At 45.4% G+C, this 14,447-nt stretch overlaps 2 protein-coding genes across 2 annotated transcripts; one reads left to right on the top strand and one right to left on the bottom strand.

The window, feature by feature from the left end:
• Positions 1–252: 252 nt before the first annotated feature.
• LOC148538304 (N-acetylglucosamine-1-phosphotransferase subunits alpha/beta-like) lies at positions 253–13,504 on the bottom strand. Its single transcript, XM_088453590.1, has 4 exons — positions 13,334–13,504; positions 1,834–1,947; positions 1,366–1,451; positions 253–351 (listed from the first exon to the last, which is right to left on the bottom strand). Exons 1-4 carry the CDS (start codon positions 13,496–13,498, stop codon positions 345–347), a joined length of 372 nt encoding a protein of 123 aa, XP_088309716.1. The 5' UTR covers positions 13,499–13,504; the 3' UTR covers positions 253–344.
• LOC148538305 (uncharacterized) lies at positions 11,843–12,735 on the top strand. Its single transcript, XM_088455382.1, has 2 exons — positions 11,843–12,551; positions 12,680–12,735. The coding sequence occupies exons 1-2, from the start codon at positions 11,843–11,845 to the stop codon at positions 12,733–12,735; spliced, it is 765 nt and encodes a 254-aa protein (XP_088311508.1).
• Positions 13,505–14,447: the final 943 nt, after the last annotated feature.

Raw genomic sequence — 14,447 nt, 5'->3', positions numbered from 1 at the left:
GCACATTATTATTTATGGAAAGCTGGTGAAAAGCTCAGATAACTTTTAAGGCTCTCCTCTGCAGGTATCTGGCTTTATGTATAACAAATAAAGGAAAAATGACAAAACACAGAAAAGTACAAACAAAAGGTGCATAATGAAAAGTGTAAATACATTTTCACCAGTAAGCCAATGTATGGCTGCAGCTATATGAGAAAGACATATACATTTTAGAAACCTTCCACCGGAGGACAGAAAGTATTCCTACTGTACCTGGGGTTCTTCCTGATATCATCTAACTGGCCAACAACATGGGACACATTGGTACGAATCATTTTGAATGCAATGTCCTCTTCTCCCATTATTTAAAATCTTGACAAAAGAAAAAAAAAAGACAGAATGTTCTTAAACCATGGAATGTAACTATATCTCAATCATATGCTGAGCCTCAGCTACCATTAATTATGTTATATACATTATATACAATAATTCTGACTTCCTTCTAAACTCCCTTTTGTTTAGCATTGGCTCAAACACAACACATATATGCAGGGCCGAAACTAGGATATCTGTCACCCGGTGCAAGGCAGCAATTTTGCGACCCCTCCCTTCCTGTACCTGGAGTTTGTCCTTGCTCCTCCATAAGGCAGTGCACTACTCAGACGTCCCTGGTATAGTGACTTACATTATTCCACACACAATAATGCCCATTACACATTATGCCACACACTGTAATGCCTATTACCAAAGTGCCACTTACATATTTGCCTGACACCATTTTATACCCCACAGTAAGGCTTCTAATTACTTTAAAATTACCTGCTCGTTGTCAGGGGTTTTATGCTCATTACCATTTCCATGCTCGTTGCCATGGGGTTTATGCTCGTTGCCATGTGGTTTATGCTCGTTGCCATGGGGTTTCATGCTCATTGCCAAGGGATTTCACAGGAGAAGATGCAGCTTTCAGCATCTTCTCCTGGCAGCGCCAGCGTTCCCGGTGCCAGGAACACTGTGTGCATTGCGCTGGCCTAACAGACACTAGAGGTCCAGCAGGACCTCTAGCATCTGTCTCCTCCTAGGCGGTGGCCATTTTTGGATGGCCGTTTTCAGCAGAGTCCATGCGGACGGCTAGTCCGCATGGAATCTGCTGAAAACGGCCATCCAAAAATGTCCGCCGCCAAGGAGGAGACAGACACTAGAGGGCCAGTAAGGACCTCTAGCATTTGTCTCCTCTTTGGCTGTGGCCCTTTTTGGATGGCCGTTTTCTGAATCTGCAGTCCCTAAGCCACCTCGAGTTAAGCTTTTTTCAGCCCCTGCAATCCGGCACCCGGTACACGTGCACCTCTAGCCCCCGCTAGTTGCGGCCCTGATATAGGGTAACATTACCTGTATTTATTCTTGTCCTTGTATGCTTTATGTATCAGATCAGTTACCGGTTTACAATTAATTGCCAGCTGTTTGGTTACAGGAGGCTGCAAAACAAGCAACACATTTCAAGTATGGCTAGTAGTACAGACATGCAAAATGTGCCTTGAATTACTTAAATATTGTAAACCTCATAAGGATTATACTAGTAGAATGTGGGAGATCTACCAAGAGACAATTTAAAGACGAAAGGTTTGGGAGATTCCATAGTGATTTTGCATATTGCCCTTTAAATAGGGCTCCCCCCTGCTCTTCACTTCACAATTCAATGATGTCTGTGGTTGTGAGATGTATAAAGATGTTGGGATGTTTAAAAAAGTGGAGATTTACATAAATTACTAATGGCAACATTTTCTAAGTGTAATGCCACAGAATCAAAACACAAAGGTTTAAAAATAAATAAATAAACAAAACCAAATATATATTTACCAAATTTGGATCATAATAAGACTCTTGTGTTGTTGTTGCAATGGAATCTTCAGTGCTGTTTAATTGGAGTGATTTGGAGCAGTTAATGAGCATATGTTCTAAGCCAGTCAGATCCTATGAGGACAAAACAGTGAACTTATACAGATGTTTTCAGAAATGTAACTTGACAATATAATGCATATATAACTGGGGACATTAATGTTCACAACAGATCCAGCTGTCCTCAGCTGTTTGTCTCTGTATTTGACATATCCCAGCTGGAATTAGTCTCTGAAGCACATAGGCAAGGGCTACACTAGTGGTTTTCAGTACAAAGACTGTGGGCCCGATTCAGCTTCAGACGTAATAGCTAAGATGCTCGCAAGCAACTTAGCTATTCAATATGTGCTGTAATGCTAATGCAGCACGAGGCATCACGCCTCCTGCTGCATTATGTATCCGAGCTGTGGTGTCCAACGCAGCATCAGATACTCTGCGGACCATCAGCCGGCTAAGGTGACCCATGAGGTCACGCAGACGGCCGTCGCAGTTGAGAGGAAGAGGCCAGGAAATCTCCATCAGCCAACGGGGATTCTGGCCTCTTCCCTCCCCTCCAATGGTGGTGACACGGCTCAGTTTCGGGTAACATAGGCCGTCGTCACCCCCTCCCTGCCCCCAAACGGCAGCAGTATGTCAATTACTGACAGTCTACTGCCAGTTTACACGCTGGCTCACAGATCCGTTCTACAAATGTGCAGAATGAGTCTGGCGCCTGCGCAGATTCCTGATCATTTGGAATCTGCATTCAGCAGTGCACTGCTGAATTAGGCCCTGTGTTTGCTTATATACAGGACCGGATTAAGGTCTGTGGGGGCCTCTGGGCAATAAACTGGTGGTGGCCCCTATCAGTGACATTATCAAATATAAAAATGTTACAAGTGATTTCCAAATATTTCTAAACCTGACTAAAAACAATAAAAAGATCACACAGTACCCCAATATAATCTTCAGTTAGGTGGAAATCCACTATATATATATATATATATATATATATATATATATATATATATATACACACACACAGTATACACACACACACACATATACATATATATATATATATATATATATATATATATATAAAATGTGTATGTGTATGTATATATTATATATATATATATATATATATATATATATATATATTATAATGTGTATAACCTAGATTGGACTGGGGACATACAGTTTATTAATGCTAATAATTTGACCTGTAATGTAATGTGTGCTATTATATGTATAGAAATGTGTTGGCTACATGCTTGTCAGCTGTCTGTAGCTCAGCTTATTACAACCAGACCACGGGTCTTGAACGTCTCTGATTCAGCTATAAGTCACCTCTGCTCTGCACAGAGTGACTGCAGTGTTACAGCACCGGCTCTGGTCCTGTGTGAGCAGTCAAAGTCTCGCGAGATTTGACGTCATCAACTCGCGAGACTTTGACTGCTGCTCTCTCAGTCAGGACCACTGCGGTACAGTGAATTACCTTGGTGGAGCTTCCTAGTAGCTGTACCGCTATATTACAACTCCGGTCCTCCTCAGCGGCTGGTGTAGCAACTGAGCAGCCGACGAGGAGGACTGGAGAGCACACAGCTAAATGTTGTGCTCCTTTTTTGTACTAGTTGTGGCAGCCCTCTGTTTGTGGGGGCCCCAGGACGACCGCCCCTGCTGCCCTGCCTATAATCCGGCTCTGCTTATATAAGACAAGTGACAGGCAACCAATAACATACTGTGGGACCAGCTACAAAAGTAACCAAATGTCACATGTCTAGCTCATGTAATATACATCAAATAATTCTACAACTAAAGTTCTGTAGTGTAGTCCAGCCCTGAGTCTCTGGAGGGGAGGCTGGGTGCTGGAGGGACATTAAGAGAGCTGTCTGACTGATGACATGCGGGGAAAAAACATAAATCTATTCCTAACCAAACCTTAAAATGTAATAAATGTAATCACGTGCACATAACCACAGAGTTTAAAAGTATGTCTTTATCCAACAGAAGCCAAGCTGTCATGAAGAAACCAGGTGTGAATGAGTACGTATATCCCATCGTTCAGTAGCAACTACCTTTAGCAACAATTTGAAGTAATAATTTTCTGTACGTGTCTATCAATTGTATATGAGGAATAATGGTCCACTCCACCTTACATTACTGTTTTAGATCACTGATGTTTTTATTTGTTTATAAACAGCTCTCAATGTTCACTACCAAAGCATATCAAAGGGGCTACGGTTTTGACTTGGACTTTCTACTCAAGAACATCAATTCTTTTATTTTCCAGTCATTCAATAGTAGACTGATCACTGTCCCGTTCCAATTTAGCTAAGCTTTAGTTGGACAGAAAGCCTCACATTTTTCATAGAATACGCTGATATAAAGAGCATTTCATGATAGACTAAAATAATGCAATGCACCTAGGTCCTGAGGATGCAAAACAGCCCCTTACACCTACTACTTGATGTTTGGTATGAGGTTCTTCTAGCTGACATTTTAACATATGTAGGAGGGTATTCAATTAGCAGCGATAGTGTGCGAAAAGTTGTTGCATTAAGTGTTCAGTGCATTGCATTAAGTGTTCAAAAGTTTCGCTTATCGCGTCTATATACTAGGGGTGTGCACCGGCCACTTTTCGTGTTTTGTGTTTTGGTTTTGGATCTGGATCTTTCTTCGTGTTTTGGATCTGGATTGGTTTTGCCAAAACCACCCTTCCGTGTTTTGGGTTCTGGGTTTTGTGTTTTGGATCTGTATTTTTTTGAAAAAAAGCATAAAAACAGCTAAAATCACAGAATTTGTAGGTTTTTCTGCTCCTATGCTATTATTAACCTCAATAACCTTAATTTCCACTCATTTCCAGTCTATTCTGAACACCTCACACCTCACAATAGTGTTTTTATGTCCAAAAGGTTGCACCGAGGTAGCTGGATGACTATGCTAAGCGACACGAGTGGGCGGCACAAACACGTGACCCATCTAGGAGTGACACTGCAGTGGCAGGCAGGATGGCAGTTAGAAAAACTAGGCCCCAAACTGTACATAATGCAAAGAAAAAAAGAGGTGCAAGATGGAATTGTCCTTGGGCCCTCCCACCCACCCTTATGTTGTATAAACAGGACATGCACACTTTAACAAATCAATCATTTCAGCGCCAGGGTCTGCCACACAACTGTGGCTGAAATGATTGGTTCGTTTGGGCCCCCACAAAACAAGCTGGCAATTAATGTGTCCCTGCACAAACTGGCTCTACGGAGGCAAGATGTCATCCTCATCCTCCTCATCCACCGATTCCTCACCCTCTTCAGTGTGTACATCCTCATCCTCACAAAGTATTAACTCGTCCCCACTTGAATCCACCACCACAGGTCCCTCTGTACCTTCTGGAGGCTGGTCTCCCTGGAAGAGCTGATAATTCATTTTGATGAACATCATCTTCTCCACATTCTGTGGAAGCAACCTCCTACGCCTTTCGCTGACAAGGTTCCCGGCTGCACTAAACACTCTTTCGGAGTACACACTGGAGGGGGGGCAACTCAGGTAAAATAGAGCCAGTTTGTACAGGGGCCTCCAAATTGCCTCTTTTTCCTGCCAGTACAGGTATGGACTGTCTGACATGCCTACTTGGATGCTGTCACCGATGTAATCCTCCACCATTCTGTCAATGGTGACAGTATCATATGCAGTGACAGTAGACATGTCAGAAATTGTTGCCAGGTCCTTCAGTCCGGACCAGATGTCCAAACTTGGTCCTGCCTGCCCTGCATCACCGCCAGCGGGTTGCTTAGGATACCTACGTTTTTTCCTGGCAGCCCCAGTTGCGGGAGAAAATGAAGAAGGAGCCGTTGACGTGTCACGTTCTGCTTCAGCTGACAGTGTGTTCACCAGCAGGTCTTTGCACCTCTGCAGGCTTGTGTCGGCCGGAAAGAGAGACACCACATAGGCTTTAAACCTAGGATCGAGCACGGTGGCCAAAATGTAGTGGTCTGATTTCAACAGATTGACCACCCTGGAATCCTGGCAAAGCGAATGAAGGGCTTCATCCACAAGTCCCACATGCCGAGCGGAATCGCTCCGTCTTAGCTCCTCCTTCACTTTCTCCAGCTGCTTCTGCAAAAGCCTGATGAGGGGAATGACCTGACTCAAGCTGGCAGTGTCTGAACTGACTTCACGTGTGGCAAGTTCGAAGGGCTGAAGAACCTTGCACAACACGGAAATCATTCTCCACTGCGCTTGAGTCAGGTGCATACCCCCTCCTTTGCCTATGTCATAGGTGGATGTATAGGCTTGTATGGCCTTTTGCTGCTCCTCCATCCTCTGAAGCATATAGAGGGTTGAGTTCCACCGCGTCACAACCTCTTGCTTCAGGTGATGGCGGGGCAGGTTCAAGAGTGTTTGCTGGCGCTCCAGTCTTCGGCACGTAGTCGCTGAATGGCGAAAGTGGCCAGAAATTTTTCGGGCCACCCAAAGCGTCTCCTGCACGCCCCTGTCGCTTTTCAGAAAATTCTGCACCACCAAGTTTATTGTGTGAGCAAAACATGGGACGTGCTGGAATTTGCCCAGATGTAATGCCCGCACAATATTGGTGGCGTTGTCAGATATCACAAATCCCCAGGAGAGTCTAAGTGGGGTAAGCCACTGGGCGATGATTTCCCTCAGTTTCTCTAAGAGGTTGTCGGCGGTGTGCCTCTTACTGAAACCGGTGATACACAGCGTAGCCTGCCTTGTAACGAGCTGGCGTTTCTGAGATGCTGCTACTGGTGACGCTGCTGCTGTTGCTGCGTAAGGTGATACATCTACCCAGTGGGCTGTCACAGTCATATAGTCCTTAGTCTGCCCTGTTCCACTTGTCCACATGTCCGTGGTTAAGTGGACATTGTGTACAACGGCATTTTTCAGGACACTGAGGACACTTTTTCTGACGTTTCTGTACAGTCTCGGTATCGCCTGCCTAGTGAAGTGGAATCTAGACGGGATTTGGAACCGGGGACACACTACCTCCATCAATTGTCTAAATCCCACTGCACTAATGGCGGATACCGGACGCACGTCTAACACCAACATAGCAGTCAAGGCCTCAGTTATACGTTTTGCTTCAGGATGACTGCTGTCGTACTTCATCCTCCTCGCTAAGGACTGTTGGAGGGTCAATTGTTTAGTAAAAGTAGTGGTGTTCCTACTTCCTCTCTGGGATGATGAACGACTCCCAGCAGCAGCAGCAACAGCAGCAGCGGCAGCAGTAGGCGTAGCAATGCAGGATCCTCCGGAGGAATCCCGGATAGGAGAGTCAGTCATGCCAGTGATATGGCCTGCAGGACTACTTCCGATCCTGACTAAGGAGGAAATTGACGAGGAGGGAGTTGACGGTGTGGTTTGCAGGCGCTTGGATACAACAGGACAACGGGATTTAGGTGTCCCTGGACTGCTTACGGTCTGAGCCAAAGTTTCTGAACTTGACAGTAACTTTTTATGAACGCGCTGCAGGTGCCGTATAAGGGAGGATGTTCCTAGGTGGTTGACGTCCCTACCCCTACTTATTTCACCTTTACATATGGTACATATGGCAAGACAGTTGTTGTCCGGATTTGGATAGAAATATTGCCAGACCAAAGAGGTGGAATGTTTGGTCTTCTGCCCAGGCATGACCGTGATGGGCTTTTTCATCCCACGGACAACAACTGTCTCCCCCGGAGCCTGATTTAAACAAACCACATCACCATCAGAATCCTCCTCGCCAACTTCCTCCTCAGCGCCAGCTACACCAGTATCCTCATCCTGTTGTACTTCAACAGTGACATCTTCAATTTGCATATCAGCAAGTGGACTGTGGGTGCTCCTTTCAGCACTTGCAGGGGGCGTGCAAATGGTGGAAAGAGCCACCTCTTCCCGTCCAGTGCTGGGAAGGTCAGGCATCGCAACCACCACCACACTTGGACTCTCTTTGGGGATTTGTGATATCTTCTTAGAAAGCACAGTTCTTCGCTGTGCTTTTGCCAGCTTAACTCTTTTGATTTTTTTAGTGGGAGGAGTGCTTCCATCGTCATGTGAAGCTGAACCACTAGTCATGAACATACTAGGGATCGACCTTAGCCGTTCCTTGCCACTCCGTGTCGTAAATGGCATATTGGCAAGTTTACGTTTCTCTTCAGCTGATTTAAATGTCTTTTTCAAGGTCATTTTCCTGAACTTTGCCATTTGGGATTGTATGTGCCCTCTACTATGACATTGGGCATCGGCCTTGGCAGACGACGTTGATGGCATGTTATCGTCTATGTCATGACTAGTGGCAGCAGCTTCAGCACTAGGAGGAAGTGGTTCTTGATCTTTCTCTATTTTATTTTTATCGGAGAAAGTTTGGTCCTCCATTTATGTTATATCGATTTGATATATACGTGCGGCTAAACACAGAAAATAAATTTTTTTTTGGTTCGGACTGGAGTGTACTTTGTGGGTTACAGCACCCTTTAACGGTCAAGCCAGCCGGCCCTTTACTTATGACACAGGCGCACTCTTGGCACTACTTTGTTGATGCACGTGCGGCTACTGCGCACACAATTCACAAACACAGAAAATAATTTTTTTTTGGTTTGGACTGGAGTGTACTTTGGGGTTTACAGCACCCTTTAACGGTCAAGCCAGCCGGCCCTTTACTTATGACACAGGCGCACGCTTGGCACTACTTTGTTGATGCACGTGCGGCTACTGCGCACACAATTCACAAACACAGAAAATAATTTTTTTTTGGTTTGGACTGGAGTGTACTTTCGGGGGTTACAGCACCCTTAACGGTCAAGCCAGCCGGCCCTTTACTTATGACACAGGCGCACGCTTGGCACTACTTTGTTGATGCACGTGCGGCTACTGCGCACACAATTCACAAACACAGAAAATAATTTTTTTTTGGTTTGGACTGGAGTGTACTTTCGGGGGTTACAGCACCCTTAACGGTCAAGCCAGCCGGCCCTTTACTTATGACACAGGCGCACGCTTGGCACTACTTTGTTGATGCACGTGCGGCTACTGCGCACACAATTCACAAACACAGAAAATAATTTTTTTTTTGGTTTGGACTGGAGTGTACTTTCGGGGGTTACAGCACCCTTAACGGTCAAGCCAGCCGGCCCTTTACTTATGACACAGGCGCACGCTTGGCACTACTTTGTTGATGCACGTGCGGCTACTGCGCACACAATTCACAAACACAGAAAATAATTTTTTTTTTGGTTTGGACTGGAGTGTACTTTCGGGGGTTACAGCACCCTTAACGGTCAAGCCAGCCGGCCCTTTACTTATGACACAGGCGCACGCTTGGCACTACTTTGTTGATGCACGTGCGGCTACTGCGCACACAATTCACAAACACAGAAAATAATTTTTTTTTAGGTTTGGACTGGAGTGTACTTTCGGGGGTTACAGCACCCTTAACGGTTAAGCCAGCCGGCCCTTTACTTATGACACAGGCGCACGCTTGGCACTACTTTGTTGATGCACGTGCGGCTACTGCGCACACAATTCACAAACACAGAAAATAATTTTTTTTTAGGTTTGGACTGGAGTGTACTTTCGGGGGTTACAGCACCCTTAACGGTCAAGCCAGCCGGCCCTTTACTTATGACACAGGCGCACGCTTGGCACTACTTTGTTGATGCACGTGCGGCTACTGCGCACACAATTCACAAACACAGAAAATAATTTTTTTTTTGGTTTGGACTGGAGTGTACTTTCGGGGGTTACAGCACCCTTAACGGTCAAGCCAGCCGGCCCTTTACTTATGACACAGGCGCACGCTTGGCACTACTTTGTTGATGCACGTGCGGCTACTGCGCACACAATTCACAAACACAGAAAATAATTTTTTTTTTGGTTTGGACTGGAGTGTACTTTCGGGGGTTACAGCACCCTTAACGGTCAAGCCAGCCGGCCCTTTACTTATGACACAGGCGAACGCTTGACACTACTTTGTTGATGCACGTGCGGCTACTGCGCACACAATTCACAAACACAGAAAATAATTTTTTTTTGGTTTGGACTGGAGTGTACTTTCAGGGGTTACAGCACCCTTTAACGGTCAAGCCAGCCGGCCCTTTACTTATGACACAGGCGCACGCTTGGCACTACTTTGTTGATGCACGTGCGGCTACTGCGCACACAATTCACAAACACAGAAAATAATTTTTTTTTGGTTTGGACTGGAGTGTACTTTCGGGGGTTACAGCACCCTTTAACGGTCAAGCCAGCCGGCCCTTTACTTATGACACAGGGGCACTCTTGGCACTACTTTGTTGATGCACGTGCGGCTACTGCGCACACAATTCACAAACACAGAAAATAATTTTTTTTTAGGTTTGGACTGGAGTGTACTTTCGGGGGTTACAGCACCCTTAACGGTCAAGCCAGCCGGCCCTTTACTTATGACACAGGCGCACGCTTGGCACTACTTTGTTGATGCACGTGCGGCTACTGCGCACACAATTCACAAACACAGAAAATAATTTTTTTTTGGTTTGGACTGGAGTGTACTTTCGGGGGTTACAGCACCCTTTAACGGTCAAGCCAGCCGGCCCTTTACTTATGACACAGGCGCACGCTTGGCACTACTTTGTTGATGCACGTGCGGCTACTGCGCACACAATTCACAAACACAGAAAATAATTTTTTTTTAGGTTTGGACTGGAGTGTACTTTCGGGGGTTACAGCACCCTTAACGGTCAAGCCAGCCGGCCCTTTACTTATGACACAGGCGCACGCTTGGCACTACTTTGTTGATGCACGTGCGGCTACTGCGCACACAATTCACAAACACAGAAAATAATTTTTTTTTTGGTTTGGACTGGAGTGTACTTTCGGGGGTTACAGCACCCTTAACGGTCAAGCCAGCCGGCCCTTTACTTATGACACAGGCGCACGCTTGGCACTACTTTGTTGATGCACGTGCGGCTACTGCGCACACAATTCACAAACACAGAAAATAATTTTTTTTTTGGTTTGGACTGGAGTGTACTTTCGGGGGTTACAGCACCCTTAACGGTCAAGCCAGCCGGCCCTTTACTTATGACACAGGCGCACGCTTGGCACTACTTTGTTGATGCACGTGCGGCTACTGCGCACACAATTCACAAACACAGAAAATATATTATTTTTTTAGCACTTGGGGGGAGCACCCCTGATGGACAGAGCACCCCCTGGACAACACTACAGCACCCCTTTAGGACTGGGACACTGCACAGGACTTTGGAGTGGACACAGCCCCTATGGAGAACTGACTGCACAACACAGTCCAGCCAGCCCCTATGGACTTTGAAGTAGTGGACAACAGCAGCACTACACTACACTACACTACACAGCACTAACTCCCACCCTCCCTCTTCACTGTCCACAGCCGAGTGAGAAAATGGCGCCGACGCGGGTACCTTATATAGGATCCAAAACCCGCGAGACTCGGAAGGCGGGATGATGACGTTTTGCCTCGATGTCAGATCCGAGTCAGGCGGGAAAAGTCGAGCCTGACTCGGATCGGACTCGGATCGGGGGGGCTCGGGGGGGTTCGGATTTCAGAAATCCGAACCCGCTCACCCCTAGTCTATACGCGCTTCGGTTTTCCACGCAATTCAATTCCAAAAGTCGCGATGCGGCTTTCACGAAAACGTTTTTCCAGGTTTTAACTGCAATAAGTATAGGTGAAAATGGGGAAATTTGTCTGTACCACAAAAAAAGGTAAAGTGATATAGGAGAACTATATAGAAGTGTATTACTGGCCCTAATAAAAATATTTGGGGTTAGTAAATTGTGCAAATTGCTATTTTATGCATATTTCTAAAACAGTCAAATACTGATAGAAAGCAAGTGCTTTTTTGCTAAATAAGTTGGTGGTGCATAAAAATGTCTACAAATATACATTTCTGTCATTTAAAGACACTTTAAAGAAAACCTTCAAAATACATTTCTAACACCCACCTGCAGTCTTAAAAACATTTGTCCCACTTATATGGCACCCCTATATGCCTGCCCCACTCATATAGCACCCCCATATGCCTGTCCCACTCATATAGCACCCCCATATGCCTGCCCCACTCATATAGCACCCCCATATGCCTGCCCCACTCATATAGCACCCCCATATGCCTGTCCCACTCATATAGCACCTTCATATGCCTGTCCCACTCATACAGCACCCCTATATACCTGTCTCACTCATATAGCACCTTCATATACCTGTCCCACTCATATAGCACCCCCATATGCCTATCCCACTCATATATCACTCCCATATGCCTGTCCCACTTATATAGCACTCCCATATGCCTGTCCCACTCATATAGCACCCCCATATGCCTGTCCCACTCATATAGCACCCCCGTATGCCGGTCCCACTCATATAGCACCCCCGTATGCCTGTCCCACTCATATAGCACCCCCGTATGCCTGTCCCACTCATATAGCACCCCCGTATGCCTGTCCCACTCATATAGCACCCCCGTATGCCTGTACCGCTCATATAGCACCCCCATATGCCTGTCTCGCTCATACAGCACCCCTATATACCTGTCCCGCTCATACAGCACCCCCATATGCCTGTCCCACTCATACAGCACCCCCATATAACTGTCCCACTCATACAGCACCCCCATATAACTGTCCCACTCATATAGCACCCCCATATGCCTGTCCCACTCATATAGCACCCCCATATGCCTGTCCCACTCATATAGCACGCCCATATGCCTGTCCCACATCAATTAAACCATTTTCCAACACTTTTTTACCCCAAAAATGAGTTATTGGCTAAATTAAGCTAATTAAAAAATTACTTTTTCCTAATTAGTCATTAATGACTGTGTCACAGTGATTCTGAACCAAGTTCTGACATTTTTACCTTGAAATATGGATTTTTTTCCCCAACTTTTCACCTGCTCAGGAAATGGGGAAACCTAATTTGCACAAAATGCGCATCATAATTCCCGCCTGCGAAAACTGCACAATAAGACTTTTTTTTTGCAAAAAAACAGCTTATAGCAGCTAAATGAATCCCCCCCAAAGTTATTTAAAATAAATGTCGACATTGTGGTGTTGAAATTATTAATGTCAACATCGTCATCATCGACGTTTGGACTACATCCCAAAAAATTATATATATTTACCTTAAAAGGAGGATATTTGATGAAATGTGTATGTAAAGTAAGTTCTGGCTCCAGTTGCTCTCTTACTGCTTAGAAGCAAGATGGCTCAGAATCATACAAAATAGACTTATATCGCCAGCTAAAGGACTATTATGTTTGTTAGGATATTATCTAAGTAACTTTTGTAAACCAGGTCTTTAGATGTAAATGGTGCATGTTGTTTTCTTTTCACTATACTATGGTCACGTACTAACATACATGACCATTTATAGCAAACGCTGGTCTTTTGGAGCAGATTTACAAAACTTATAGTAGTGCCCTTGTTTCATCTTATTGACAGTTAAAGGCATAACAAGCACCTGTAAACTTAGAGGTAACTGGTGTATTCTGGTAGCCAACGTTCGGATCTCTCTGTCAGAGAGTACTCCTGACCCATCAGTGTCCACTTCATGGAAAATCTGGGAGATGTTTAGTGGTTGGATGGCACTCATTAGATAGTAGAAAAAGGAGAATGCAAACTGCATATCTTCTGAGTGGCGCACTTTATGAGATGACGTCTTGTCAAATTCTGCTGGATATCTGCAAAGGTGAAAATGAAGATAACACCATAAAGGTACAGGAAGCATTAAACTAGAGATATTTCCAAGAGTATCCCAGTGATATGAAGACAACCGAGTTCATCCCTGTGGGTTTTTCTCCAAGAAGTTCTCTCCTGCCGAAAGGAACTATGCTATAGGTGAACAAGAACTCTTGGCAGTGAAGTTGGTGCTGAAGGAGTGGAGATATTTACTGGAAGGGGCTAAATTTCCCTTCACTGACCATCGGAACCTCCTCTTCCTCAAAAACATCCAGTGTGTGAGCCCTCGTCTGGCCCGATGGGCAATTTTCTTTGCTCGCTTTCAGTTCACCCTGACCTTCCGATCTGGAGCTCTTAATCAGAAAGCAGATGCTCTGTCTAGATCTCTCCTCTGTAACGGCAATTTGGAGACCCTGCGTAGTGCCCCTGTCCTGGAGTCAAGAGTGTTTGCCACCGTACAGATACAGCCCCCTACTGGGAAAACTTTTGTGGCCCCGGAGTTAAGGAAGCAACTCCTCACCTGGGCTCACTCCTCTCGTTTTGCAGGTCACTCAGGTACTCGAAAGACTCTGGAACTTTTAAAGAGAAGTTATTGGTGGCCGTCCAAGAAAACTGATGTATTGGAGTTTATTTCCTCTTGTGCCTCATGTGCTCAGCATAAGTCTTCGCGTCAAGCCCCAGCTGGTGAATTGTTACCCCTGCCTATTCCATCATGTCCATGGACACATCTCTCCATGGACTTCATAACGGATTTACCTAGCTCTCAGGGTTACACCAGCATCTGGGTTGTGGTAGACCGATTTTCAAAGATGGTTCATTATATACCTCTAAAGAAACTGCCTACTGCTCCTGATTTGGCTCATCTGTTCGTCCAGCACATATTTCGCCTCCATGGA

This window comes from Taudactylus pleione, unplaced genomic scaffold (genome assembly GCF_031769625.1).
Source record: "Taudactylus pleione unplaced genomic scaffold, aTauple2 ptg000040l, whole genome shotgun sequence".
Classification (NCBI taxonomy): domain Eukaryota; kingdom Metazoa; phylum Chordata; class Amphibia; order Anura; family Myobatrachidae; genus Taudactylus; species Taudactylus pleione.
This window is presented reverse-complemented; position numbering and strand designations above follow the sequence as displayed.

Coding starts and splice junctions, on each gene's coding strand:
- LOC148538304 (XM_088453590.1), bottom strand. CDS start 13,498: ATGCAGTTTGCATTCTCCTTTTTCTACTATCTAATGAGTGCCATCCAA. Junction 1,948..13,333: donor AGTTACCTCTAAGTTTACAG/GTGCTTGTTATG, acceptor TTGTCCTCATAG/GATCTGACTGGCTTAGAACA. Junction 1,452..1,833: donor CTTATTATGATCCAAATTTG/GTAAATATATAT, acceptor CTTGTTTTGCAG/CCTCCTGTAACCAAACAGCT.
- LOC148538305 (XM_088455382.1), top strand. CDS start 11,843: ATGGCACCCCTATATGCCTGCCCCACTCATATAGCACCCCCATATGCC. Junction 12,552..12,679: donor TATAGCACCCCCATATGCCT/GTCCCACTCATA, acceptor TTTCCTAATTAG/TCATTAATGACTGTGTCACA.